General features: G+C 51.2%; 3 protein-coding genes across 3 annotated transcripts; 1 reads left to right on the forward strand and 2 right to left on the reverse strand.

Annotated features, from left to right (window-relative positions):
- Nucleotides 1-460: 460 nt before the first annotated feature.
- On the reverse strand, nt 461-1,028 carry J4E85_010448 (uncharacterized protein; the record flags this gene model as incomplete). The annotated part of the gene is made up of 2 exons (XM_051474657.1): nt 461-959; nt 1,012-1,028. The coding sequence occupies 2 exons, from the start codon at nt 1,026-1,028 to the stop codon at nt 461-463; spliced, it is 516 nt and encodes a 171-aa protein (XP_051321577.1).
- Nucleotides 1,029-2,394: 1,366 nt separating this feature from the next.
- J4E85_010449 (uncharacterized protein) lies at nt 2,395-3,430 on the reverse strand (the record flags this gene model as incomplete). The annotated part of the gene is made up of 2 exons (XM_051474658.1): nt 2,395-2,850; nt 2,978-3,430. The coding sequence occupies 2 exons, from the start codon at nt 3,428-3,430 to the stop codon at nt 2,395-2,397; spliced, it is 909 nt and encodes a 302-aa protein (XP_051321578.1).
- A 3,105-nt stretch (nt 3,431-6,535) lies between these two features.
- J4E85_010450 (uncharacterized protein) lies at nt 6,536-8,848 on the forward strand (the record flags this gene model as incomplete). The annotated part of the gene is made up of 2 exons (XM_051474659.1): nt 6,536-6,626; nt 6,675-8,848. 2 exons carry the CDS (start codon nt 6,536-6,538, stop codon nt 8,846-8,848), a joined length of 2,265 nt encoding a protein of 754 aa, XP_051321579.1.
- Between the last annotated feature and the right edge of the window lie 3,775 nt (nt 8,849-12,623).

Consider the following 12,623-nt stretch of genomic DNA (forward strand, 5'->3'; position numbering starts at 1 on the left):
CGGTAATGAACGAGATGTATGTCATTATCATCGAATACATAGAGGTATATCTTGTTCCGAAGCTCGGCTGGAAGGCGCAGGAGAGGTGAGTTGCGCTGGTTCGCAGCGGTGCTGTTGTAATTTGTCAGTTTGGAGTCGACACTTCACTGTCACTGTCTCTTACATGCTGTCGAAATCCATTGTCGCTTCACGAACTGAACTTGTGCAGTAATGAAATCAGTCGGAGAGTTTGTTTGTTGTGACTGGAGTGGGAGAGAGAAAGAGATCGTCAAGTGTTATTGGGTGGTTGTTATGGTACAAGGTCGCGCTAGTGCACGTGGCTCTCTCGCTTGCCCTCCGCATTCACTCCGCTATTCTGGGCTATGATACCACGCCAAGCCGTATATGTCAAAAAAGTGACATCCCTAACCGCGTATTCGAGAACAAGAAGGCGACATGTACCACAATTACCCCCTTGAGACTACTTCGTCAGATCGAAGGTGACGTCCAAATCACGACCCATCAACTTCTTGATCCCTTTCATCACTTCTTCCTGCCAGACCGGATTCATGTTTCCACAAACGTCCCAGTACTTCAGTCCTGGGAGGTAACTTGCAAATATGAAGTACTCGGTGTAACCATCCCTAGGCACAGCCCGGAGAGCGCAACGCGCCATATGTTCTGTTGGTCCGCGGCGTGTACAGACTGATTTTACTCTCGCGAGTAATTCTGGCTTTGCTCTAGCAATCATCTGATTCATCTGCCTCATCAGACCCAGGTTCTTCAAGTCCGTGAAGTCGAAGAATGAAAGGTCGATGTGAGAGTAGTAGACTGGCGCCGCCTCGTGCCCAACTTGCTTGCATGTCGTGAGCAGGGCAGTCCGGGTAGTGTTTTTGCCATAGAAGACGAAACCGTATATGCGATTTCGGATCTCGCCCGGTAGCCGGAGGAGAGGAGATCTGAGCTGGTTGGCAGCAGTGCTAGCAGTTCCGTCAGGGATTTTGCTTCCAATAGTTGCGGTGTATCGCTTACATGGCTTCGCGCTCCATCGTTGTCAATATATGACTGTATTGGATGGGAGTATCGTAAGCAAGTTAGTATGCGAGCTGATGCTAAGAGGCAATCGAAAGGTCTTCAACACGCTAGCGAATGAGCTAAGACCAACGATTAGATGAAGGTGAGTGAAAGAGCGAGCACAGCATTCGGTTATTGGAATCTAATACAATATGTCGTATACCTCCTCGCATCACTCAAAAGCTTCAATCTTACACTTCAATCACCCTCGTATCCATCTCAGTGTATCGATTCCTGCCACCAAACAACTTCTAGCTCATGATCATTGAATGGCTCTCGTATAGCCAGGAACACGTCCCTCGAATCTACCTCGTGGTACTGGGGCGTAATCGACACCTTCCTCAGCCCTTTGAACGAATGAAACATAGCATTGCGCTGTGACCCCAAATCCGCAAGTCCGGAAGACCTGTTGTTCATCAACACCAACGTCCAGGCCGTTCTCCAAGGGATGATGATATGCACTATGGCTTCATGACCAGAGAGAGTAGCGAGACTTTTCACATCCGCAACCTCGTCTACTGATATCTTGGATTTGGAATAGAGAAATGGTGAGACTTCGGCCCGGATTTGGCGACAGATCCCAAGGACATGGATACACTGACCGATGGTGGGTTGATGTGGATGGATGCTTAGTACATGTCGCCGAACGACTACTATGTCGTTGGTGCCAAAGATATATGCGTACACGGCGTTCCGTAGCTCCCCAGGTAGACGTAAAAATGGTGAGCGCTGTTGGTTCATCGTTGTAATGTCCATGATATGGTGTCCGCGTCTGTAACTTTGAGCGATTGTAGTTCAAGACAAATGAGGTTAGAACGGGCTGGAATAGACGCAGTAGTAGTAGTAGTATTTCAAAGCAACTGGAGTAGGTGGTTGTATATCTTGTGCGTAGAAAGAGCTACTTGAAACTGAGAACATAGTACATATACTTTCCCCAAGTGATGGGTACCCATGGAATGAGCTCAAGAGTGAGCGAGCAGTGTCGGACTTTGCTACCATTCCATCAAGATATCTTCAAAGTATTTTCTACTTCACCGTATGTAGCCATTCCATCAAGATCTCCTCAAGGAATTCTCCACTTCACCATGTGTAGAATTGCATCGCGACGATTTTAGAAGGTAACAGAATGTCATGTTAATTAATAAAGAGATACCAAAGCGGTCACGTTGGCTAAAGAATAGTCCAAGAAGTCAAGTGACAAAGGAGAGAGCAAGCTGTGCCCACATAGTCCGTCCCACCCGTGGGACTCAAAACCCGATGACTTGCATCGACCCCAAAACTGCTGTACCAGCCAACAAAGAGAAAGATAAAATGTTCATTACGTCGTCCTGCTGCGATATGTTATATCTGCTCCCGCCGTACAAAGTTGATAAGTGCATAAGCTCCACTCGCTACCGCTGCGCCCAACATTGGTCCTAGCCAGTATATCCAGTGGTAGCTAGTAAAACCAACGACGACTGCGGGACCAAAACTGCGTGCTGGGTTCAAGCTGCCGCCGGTGAAGTAGACACTGCATATCTCGGCGATGAATAGCGACATTCCGATGTACATTGGTTTCGCTGACCCTGCTTCCAGCATGAGGATACTGAGGACCAATTGCGCGGTGACGAAAGCTTCTAGGAATAGACCTCGTGTTACGGAGATCGATGCGTCAAGCTTGGTGTCGATGGTGAGTTCGCCAGGCAAAAGACCGGAGACGAAGCCTGCTGCGGCTATCGCGGCGATCATTTGCGCTATGATGGTTTGGAGTGCGCGGTGCCAGTGGATCTTTCGTGTGAGCCATAAGGCGGCGGTAACCTGTGGAGAAGTAGGTTAGCTTCTGTTACACTGCATGTGTATGATGGCTGTATGTGTTCCCGATATTGCATATGGTGTTACCCAAGTGCCGGGGTCATACGAACACAGGCTGCGTGGTTAAACTTACTGCTGGGTTGAATTTACCGCCACTGATGTCGGCGAAGATGGCGACGTTGATGGCGAGAGAGATACCGAAGGCGAAGGCGATGTACAAGAGCTTTCCCACATCCGGTATGGGGTTTGAGCTTGCGGTCAAGTCGTTGGTGCCGGCAGCGTTGAGTGCGATCTGAGTACCAGTGAAGGCCAAAGAAAGGAACATGAAGGTGCCAATGAGCTCTCCCAAGAAGGCTGTGGCCTCAGTCCGTAGGAAGTGATGCTTTCTTCGGTCCTCCGACGGAGGTGCTGTGGAAGGCTCATGGAAAGGTAGACCGGAGTCCTTCTCTTTGTCGTGATCGAACATGGCGTAACGGTGACTAACAGCAGTGATAGAAGAGAAGGGCCTCAAAGGAATGGGAGGTGAAAGCACAATGGCAAGAGATGATCTCTGTTTGTAAGAAACGACGTGCTTTTCGAAAGCCATTATATCTGATCACTGAAATGGGAGGAGTAAGGTGGGCACTCCCGATTTTCATATTCGCCTGTGCGACCCGTGCTCCCGTGCCCACCTGAGAGAGATCATGGTTCCGTCCTCCTGGGCTGAACGTTGTCTGCTTGGATCCGCACGAGCCTGTTGTTGGAGTTGGGATCCATGCACCGCGCCAGGCCAGGAAGCGCTGATGCATTAGTGGGATGTGCGTTCCGACTGGTGTGCCGGTTGTAGCGAGATTGAAGAGTCAAAGCACGATGGAGCTAGAACCGAGAAATATCACGAGGGTCATCTGACTACGCGCCGCAGCAACTCAAAAGTGATGAGGGTTGTCTTGGTCGTCAAGATGAATCATCTTTTCCGAGCGCTACTGGACTCGAAGTGGTGCAGCAGTAGGCAATGCGTCGTCTATTGGGAGCCATCCATGACACAGGATTGCGATCTCACCACGCGTCAATAGCCTCACTGTCGGTTTGAGAAGAATGAATGCGATTCCTGCGAAGATGGTGTGCATTGAAGTTCGAGCGTTGCCAAGCGTGGAGCCAGTAGTCAGGCACGGCCAATGTTTTGACAGGTCGTTCGAAACGTTGGTCGCTCCATAGTACTATCCAGACGCGTGCTTCGCCCCCTAGTGGCGGCTTCAGGAGAAGATGTTAATCAATGTCAAAGCGATAGTTGCGCAAAGATGCTTGTCAAAATTCCAGTGTTGGGTGCACAAGCGTGGAGTGGGATGCTGCAGTGCGCAGGTATGACGGAGGATTCGTCGCGAAACACGAAGCTTCAGTCCGCGGAGGTCGTATACAGGTTGCTCCTGTGAACGCGCTTGAAGGCGACGCGTGGCAAGTGATGCCGGATTCCTGGGAGAGATTGCAACACTGCCTCCCTCCAGGAAGGTGTAGAGCTCTTGATGCGCTGCTATCGCGTCGATCGCCTGCGCAAGGTCAGTTGTTGGAATCGCAAAACTTTGTACTACCGAGCTATTTCCACATGTGTAATCCAGTTGCGTTGGTGTGCGACGTGCCTCAGGCCAATCCTGGTCTTACGAAAGTTTGGTTCCGGTGCACAGGACTGGCGTTGTACGCTTAGGCTGATCACCCGCCCACAGCCAAACGTAAAATGACATTCCCTGGGTGAACAGTACCTCCTTTACAGTACAGCGACTATCAACTAGTGTATAGACAAGCTGACGTTTATTGGGATTTACCCCAGGTAATTTTGATAAACCGCCGGCATTCAATAGTGAGAAAGCTCTTTCATATCGTGCGTTTGCGCTACCAGAGGTCGTCTGAGCGTGTGCAGGAAGTCTGTAGATTTTGAGTTGGCCAGTTGCCGATGCAAATATTCCGATAGTAGGAGGCTCCCTACGATCAGTGTCGTGTTTGAAGAAAAGACTGCGTGGCCTTGAGCACACTGCGCATGCTTGCTAGTGGTGCCGTTATCCGTGACGATTCAGACAAAGTGTAAGCTTGTGGCGAGACGTTGACAGCTCCGCCACAATGCGCATTCAATGGCCTGATGCAGAACATGCGAAGCGCTGATGGCTTTCTTAGTATCGCCCTGCCTTTGATGAGTAGTTTCAGAGTCTCTGTAACAGCTATGATGTGCTCGGGCCGAAGTTTTAGCTCTAGCGCGCCGTTTCACTCGAAGATCGCCGAAACAGGACATAGGAATGACACTTTCGAAAAGGCCATATATGGTCGATGCGATGCGATGCGAGGTCTTCGTAGGCTACTTAGGGCGACCAGGCTTTCCATCTTGTCGCCGGTCGACCTCGGGAGGATACTATGGGAGTGCCAGTCCTGATGCGAATCGCGACGCACGATTGAACAACGCCCAGGTATCAGACGGTGGCCTGGAAGAAGCGCGAACAGTATATGATGAGGGGCGTCGCTTTCACACGGCTGTTCACTCCGGACTGACTGGTCTTGATCGCTCGTGGGTGGGCATGTTGCTTTAGACGAGCGCAGCGGGACACCGGAACCTTCTGAAAGTTCGCATGGGCGAGGTATTCGCAAGGTCACGATGGTCTCCAGAGCAAAGAGCAGGGCAGTAGAGCGACTCCCCAGGTTTGTTGACGGGTTGTTGGGTGAGAAGATAAGGAGATGGAGGAACTTCCGAACCCTGCGCAAGCTACGGAACCTTGAGGCAGGGGCAAATTTCCACGAACGTTAGCGAGCCGCCGCCGGATATCGATTTGGGTACGTGGAGATCACGCCAAGAGCTAAAGTCGTCGGATACGAAGTAGTACCATTGCTTCTGTTGAAGCTAAAGTAGACTTCATGATTGAGTGTCAATTAGCTGCACCTTCACGGAGTTGCACCCTAAATGAATGCATGTCGCCCATACTAGTGCCGCAAATGTAGTTGTTGGACGTTGTCGACCGAAATGCGTCAATTGCAAGGGACGACCGGTTGTCTGTCGCTGTCGACGGAGAAGTCTTTGTTCTTTGCGAGTATTGTTTTGATGTTCGTCTTCGACGAGCATTGCTGCCCAGGTGCCATGTGCCAAGACGATATGCCAAGACGACGCTAGTGCCTCCCGAGGTCCCGCGCCAGGGGCATTGCGGGTCTCGCTCGTACGCGAGCTTCTATCCTCACATCCCCCACGAGCCGGCAGCGCGCACGGCATCCCACGTGCATGTTCTGGACTGCGAGACTCTGCGAGATGCAGGGCTAGATCGAAAATTCAAGGGCGCCTCTCAACGTCGGCAGCAGAAGTGGTATGTTTCTCGATGTGTGGCTTGAGAACCACAAAAACTACGCGAGGTTGGGACTGAACGAGTCAAGTGGCTCGTCAGGACTTACCTTCTTGTGGTACTCAAGCAGCCTATTTCGATATGTGGCACGATCTTGCTCGATGTACTCAGCTACGCCTCGAGAAAGCCATGATGTTTGTATGCTTCAGCTGCGGCGACTCCGTCCTGCCTGGCGTAAATCTGTTTGGATCGTAGTCAGGACCGACTCTTGCAAGGCCTCATCATGAACATATAAAGATCCATAAAGGCACAGGAAGTATAGCCAGCAGCAACAGCAGCCTCTTCACTCATTCACTCACCCGCTCAGTCACTCTTTACGCTCGAGCAACCCACTATCTTTAATAATGAGGTATTCATACGTTTTCTCTGCCGTTGCGGCCTTCGCCGTGGTCGGAGCTCAAGACATCGACTTCGCTGGAGTTGATGCTACGCCTGGTATGATCTCTTCCGATGAAAGACTAGTATCATACTAACTAGAGATAGACCCAGTCATCAACATTATTCCCGGCTTGAAGGAACAAGCAGTTCCTTTCGAAGTAACTGAGGCTATTGCGGATGTCGTCTCCGAGGTCGTCGCTGATCCTCTCGATGTCAAGCCTGTGTCTGAGCCTTCGGCCGTACCGGAGGTCAAGAAGCATTTGAGGCGTGGAGCCTGCGACCCTGAGCCCAGCAACCCCAACACTTACGGCTTCGACCTGTCGTCTGCTAGCAAGTTCCGCGCCGACTCCAAAATTGCCTCTGTAGCGAAGGGTGCTTCCACCCCTTCTGGATACTTCAACACCTTCACCAACCTGCAAGGTGCCAGCAGTGCCTACGGGTACCTTGGCTACAAGGTAGTCGAGACCTACGACCCCTCTCACTGCGCATCTGAGTGTAACTCCAAGGATGGGTGTCTCGGTTTCAACATCTATGTTGAGCGCGACCCTTCGGCAAACCCAGGACCTGAATGCCGAGACCCCGAAGCTGTGGCCAACATCAAGTGCTCGTTCTGGGGCGGGCCAGTCTACACCGACACTGCCAACAACAACGGACAGTGGCGAGAACAGTTTGAAGTCGCCATCGCTGGAAGCAACGGCTACTCGTCTCTTACAACACAGTCTGCCGAAGGCTACAAGCAAGTCGAGCTGAAGAACAGTGCGATTAACTCGCCTCTCGACTGCAACAAGCAAGGCTCCTACATGGGCTACAAGCTCTTTGTCCAGCCCGCCTTCGACGCTAAGCTCTGCGCAACTGCCTGCAAGGAGCAGAACAAGTGGGCAACTGAACACCCACCCGCCGATGGCAAGCCGCAGTTGTGCCGCTACTTCAACACCTACATTCTGCTCAAGAACGGTGTCTCGCAGGGTCAATATTGCTCCATGTACACTCAGGAGTGGGATGCTTCTTTCGCGACGAACGATGGCCAATACCGCGGCGATGATCACTACACTATCCAGTACAGCTTTGGGTTCACTGATGAGAGTGATGATGGTGTACCTGTATGCCCCAGCGACATTTCATACCTCAAGTCAAGCGGCGATGAGTTCTGCAGCAGCTACATTGGCTACTCCCAGCCGACTACAACTGCAACCGCCATCGCTACCATCACACCAGCTCCACAGACTGCCACAATCACAAGGACGGTAACAAGCACCTCCACCTCTGGAGTTGCGATCGTCACTGCAGCGAAGTTCAACGGAAGACACGCTAGACGTGCGGATAACGGCACCGAGGTGACCAACGACGTCGTTGTTGACCCTTACGAGATCGCCATTGTGGACGTTAAGACTCTGTCGCATGAGGATGACGCAAGCATGCCGAAACTCAACGACACCATGGCAGCAGAGCTCAACAGGGGAGTTGAGAGGCGTGGCCTCGCAACACCAGCGTCTATCGCAGCCTGGCCTACCAGCAAAATCTCCGCGGCTTGCTCTCAGGTCGCTACCGGTATTTCTACAACGACCCAAACCATCACCACAACTGCCGCGACCCCCTTGGCGACCGAGACCAAGAATTTCCAAACGGTGGTCGTCGTCCAAAGCACTTGCACCATCCCCGCACCCCGACCAACAGCCCCTTCTTACACTAGAATCGCTGGTGGCAACCCATCGGAAGGTGTGCCCATGGTGCCCGGACCCGCCGACCGTGCCTATTACGGCGACCAGTTTACCTTGAACTTGCCTTTCGCGGTCAAGATCTTCCAGACCTCCTCGACGCAGATTACCATCAGTGTCAGGGGCCGAATCACAGTAGGAGAATACACGTTCAATGCCTTCGCCGATGAACTTTACATCTACGGAGGTTGGAACCAAGGTCTCTTCTACCGTGTCGACGGTGACATGGGCTCTCGCAAGATCCACTTCTCGTGGTTCACAGGCACCAACATGTGGGGACATGAGCGCTTCCACATCACCGCCACTTTCGACGAGGCTAAGCCTGGTATTATGTCCAGCAAGATCTATGACACTTGGGGCCAGGTTACCCCCAGGCGTACCATCTCTGTTGAGGGTGCCGGCAAGAATGTTGTATTCGCTGAGTACGGATCGACCAATGTTCATGAAGGCCAGGAGATTACTTTCGATACTACTGGCGCCGGTAGCGTCTCGGCCAAGGACTTTGATCGCGTCGAATGCTGCAAGAAGACTGGGTGGGAGTGGCATGTGTGCTCTGAGGTCTAAACTCCTGCAAAGGCCCACCACCGTTACAATAGCTCGATCGAGCTTTATCTTCCCTTTTCAACATCCTACCACACACTGAAACCCAGTATCCCATATAATCTAGTAATTTAATGTAATGTAATCACATTTCGAGCGTTCTTGCACTACATTCGCCATCGTGAAACCCCCAATATGCGCCCTCAAAGCGAAAGTCATTTCAGACTATCGTCAGCATTTCGGTGTCATACTTATCCCCCTCGTCATTCATGACTCCATGCAGATACGAATCGCCGACGATACCGTATCCTTCTTGCAATTTTCTCAACACATACGGAATTCTGCACCCTGCGAAGAAACCAACATGATCCCCTACCCTGGCCGAAATGGGCACCAGGCCGATCAGCCCCGATTGCGTAATACCAAATTTCCGCCCTTGCATCCACGTAAAATGACTCTTCGCGAAATCTCTCTCATCGATGATCAGTTTCTTCGTAATTTCGGCCAATTCCTTTGTCTTTTCTATGGCCCTGCCAATGTAGATAGATTGAACAAAGAAGCAACCAGCCAGCGGCAAAACGAATCGCAAGAACCAGTTCCTTCGTCTGAAGTAGTAGAAAAGAAAAAGAGTGAGCGCTGTAGTACTCGCGAAACACCCGAGCCCTAGATGCATGTAGTCTTCGGCTATTTTTAGACCGTCAATATGAGTCAGAAATGCGTCGTAGCTGCTTCCATCGGCGGGACGCTTCAAGCCTGGAGATATTATGGTATCACAGCACAGAGTGCGCCAAACAGCTTCATTTACAGGCTCGCCAGTAGGTCGGTAGATACCATTTGAGTCAACGCAGCCAGTCCTTTGTGTGAGTTCTTGCGCGCGGTGGAGCCAATCGTGCCAAACGGACAGAAACCATGAGTTTTTGCTGTAGTCACGTCGGTTTAGGATGTCGTACCAAAGGATCGGATTAGACGCTGTTTGGGCTATCGTATCGTGAATAGTGCCGCGAATGCAGAGAAACTTGGTGAATGGGTCAGTGGGGAGAAGAGCTTGTTACTCAACGGGAGCTTACCTGCTTTCCTTCTCCATCTGGGAACTGAATTTCTGGCTCACGATTGGTTCCGGGCCTTCGTGAACTGTCTGCACTTATCATGGGCAGGTAAATGTCGCTTTTCAACTTGGATAAATCGAACTTGGATAAATCCACGACCCAGCTTGGATATGTGATTGCTTCATCTTCTCCCCTCGTGATCAGAGACCAGACGTCCAATAGATTCCCGGCGGGAGGCCGGATCTTGCCATTGAGGACCATCGAACTGAGCTCTCTCATCAAGTCTTTGTAACTTTTAGAGTAGTCAACAAAGCTGTTGTCAATGTCGCTTGCCAGTCCGACAAGCGCAAACACCTTATCTCGCGGATCTGTCGCCTCGGACCGGGGGGTCAACATGACAAGATCCAGGATACCATTAGTGCCTCTGTCTCTTGAATTCTTGATTGCAAATATACGTGCCGCGGATAAATGCTTGGACCGTGGTACAGATCCTCCATCGTCGTATCTAGAGGCACACGGCGCAGTGCCCAATTTGACCCAAAAAACTGTCATGCTCATCGACTGTTTGATGGCGTCGAGTAACGGAAACTCTTTGTCCAAGGAGATGGGGCCACACCAGAATAAAACCTGGGAAGCGAGAACAACTTCCTGAATACTGCATTTGTGTCAACGCTGATCCCAAACTGTACGCAGATCCCAGGTTTGACGTGGTACATACATCCATATACGGCTGAACCATGGTCGTAGAAGGAACGCAGCCAGTGCAGTGAGATACTCCTCTTGTAATGTTTGGCTTAAGTATGCATCACATTCCTTGGCGTTTCGAAACTTTGCCAGGTTCGGTATTTTCATCTCATGGATCCAGCGCAGCAACAGCAGCGCATTCTTGTCGGTCTCTTCTGCTTCGCCCAACCACACAATCACACACTCCGCTTCGGTGTAAATTCTACCCATCATGCGGACCTGAGACGTGCGCTCTGATATGTCGGATTGATTGATGCATATTGCGTCAACCCATAGAGGTGTTGTGGCCCTCCTGCGACGGTATTCGAGTAGCATCGAATGCAAGTTCGGTGTTACTGAGAGAGGACGAGAGTTGCAAATTATCTGAGCGGGGGACTGATTCGCGCCCCAGCAGTATGACAGAGCGTGGTAAGTAGTTGGAGTCGTATCAAGACATGTTTCTGATAGTTGGCATCGTAGCGGGGCTGATGGCTCGTCTGGCTCTACGGTGAGCAGGCGAATGGTGGGTCCTGTGAGCTCATGTGGATAGATAAGCGGATCTATCATATCGAGATATCGACATGTGTCGCGCGAAGAGAATTAATGAATTAGTAGTATGGGAAAGGAAACAGGATGTAAGATTGACGAGCAGATGGGCATAGGCCGGTAATATAGCTGTCTGCGCCCCCCTCGCTCAGCCATGCAAAGCCTAGTGCCTAACGCGAGGCTGCTCCAACGTCAGCATGGGTGGCGAGATGACTGCCTAATATTCAGACGCGCGTTGGTAGTCATGCCGGTAAGCCCTTCGATAGAGACGTGGCTGAGAGCTGCATTTGCTGTTTCGAGGGGGAGGGGCGGAGACCGACCACATCGAGCCAAAGTAGCGATGAGCGAGAGATCACCGACGCTAATCCAAATCCGCATTAGCTCGGTTCCGTCCAGCGCCAGACAATTTCGAGGCCAAGATCACGAGGCCTCGTTGCGACATCTCTTCCACTAAGATCCTCCACATGTCTTCAAAGCCTCCTAAATCGCAAAGAAAGAAAGGTATAACATCAAAGGTCAGCGTTCAGCTAGGAACTCCCATAACCCCTAGACCCAAACATCATCAAACAACGTACATGACCAAGGTCACCTAGGTACTTGCGAAAAGGATGTCGCAAAAACCGGCCCGAACCAAGACCATGCCTCAGTTTGAGTGAAAGGCGTTCTCTATTCTTCTCTGCGGAGAGGACATCCCAAGACCAGGCTAGGGCTCATAGCCTAGAGAAGAAACAGCACGAATTGCGTCGCAACCAAAACGACAACTCCTTCCTCGCGAAGAAGATATCGCCTTTGAATTTAACCACCTGGCCTTAGTCCGGGCTAGACATTGAAGTTGTACTTCTTATGCGGGGATGATTGAGATAGCTTTGCTGTGGCTCACGCACACCAAAAACCCAAAACGCGTATACCATCCGCACATTGTAGGACAAATCCATTTACACCCGGCTCCTTGGTATCACCCACCACAAAGCTTGCGAAGCTCCATATACTTCCTCCATCACAGTAGCTCTTGTACCACTTAGTGAGTTCCACCAAAACGGCTACAGGAATTGGTACCTCGATACGTACCTATCAGCCACCACAATGCCATGATTAGGCACAGCAAGGGGTATACGCTCCAAATGCCAGTGGTCGTGTATGGTATCACCGTTCGTGATGGGGATGATGTGTCACGCAAACTCAGGGGTTTCGTGCAATGTAGTGATGACAGGTGTAGGGTACCTAGGTACATAAAGGCGTGACTTTGCTGTGGATGAGAAGGTTTCTTTCTCGTTCACCCGCCCACTTACCGATCCCAAGAAGTCACAGCTGGACCCGTAGCAACACGACTTTAGAAAAATCCAGCACCAAGCAGCATCATGCGTTTCTCCACTATCGTCCTCCCCGCCCTCGCCGGCTTCGCGCTCGCAGCGGAAACGTAAGTAACCTCGACGTACATACACGACACGCAACACCGCCCATATCCTACCTCGTAGTCTTCATAA

This window comes from Alternaria conjuncta (genome assembly GCF_024043145.1).
Source record: "Alternaria conjuncta strain BMP 0040 chromosome Unknown scaffold_23, whole genome shotgun sequence".
Classification (NCBI taxonomy): Eukaryota; Fungi; Ascomycota; class Dothideomycetes; order Pleosporales; family Pleosporaceae; genus Alternaria; species Alternaria conjuncta.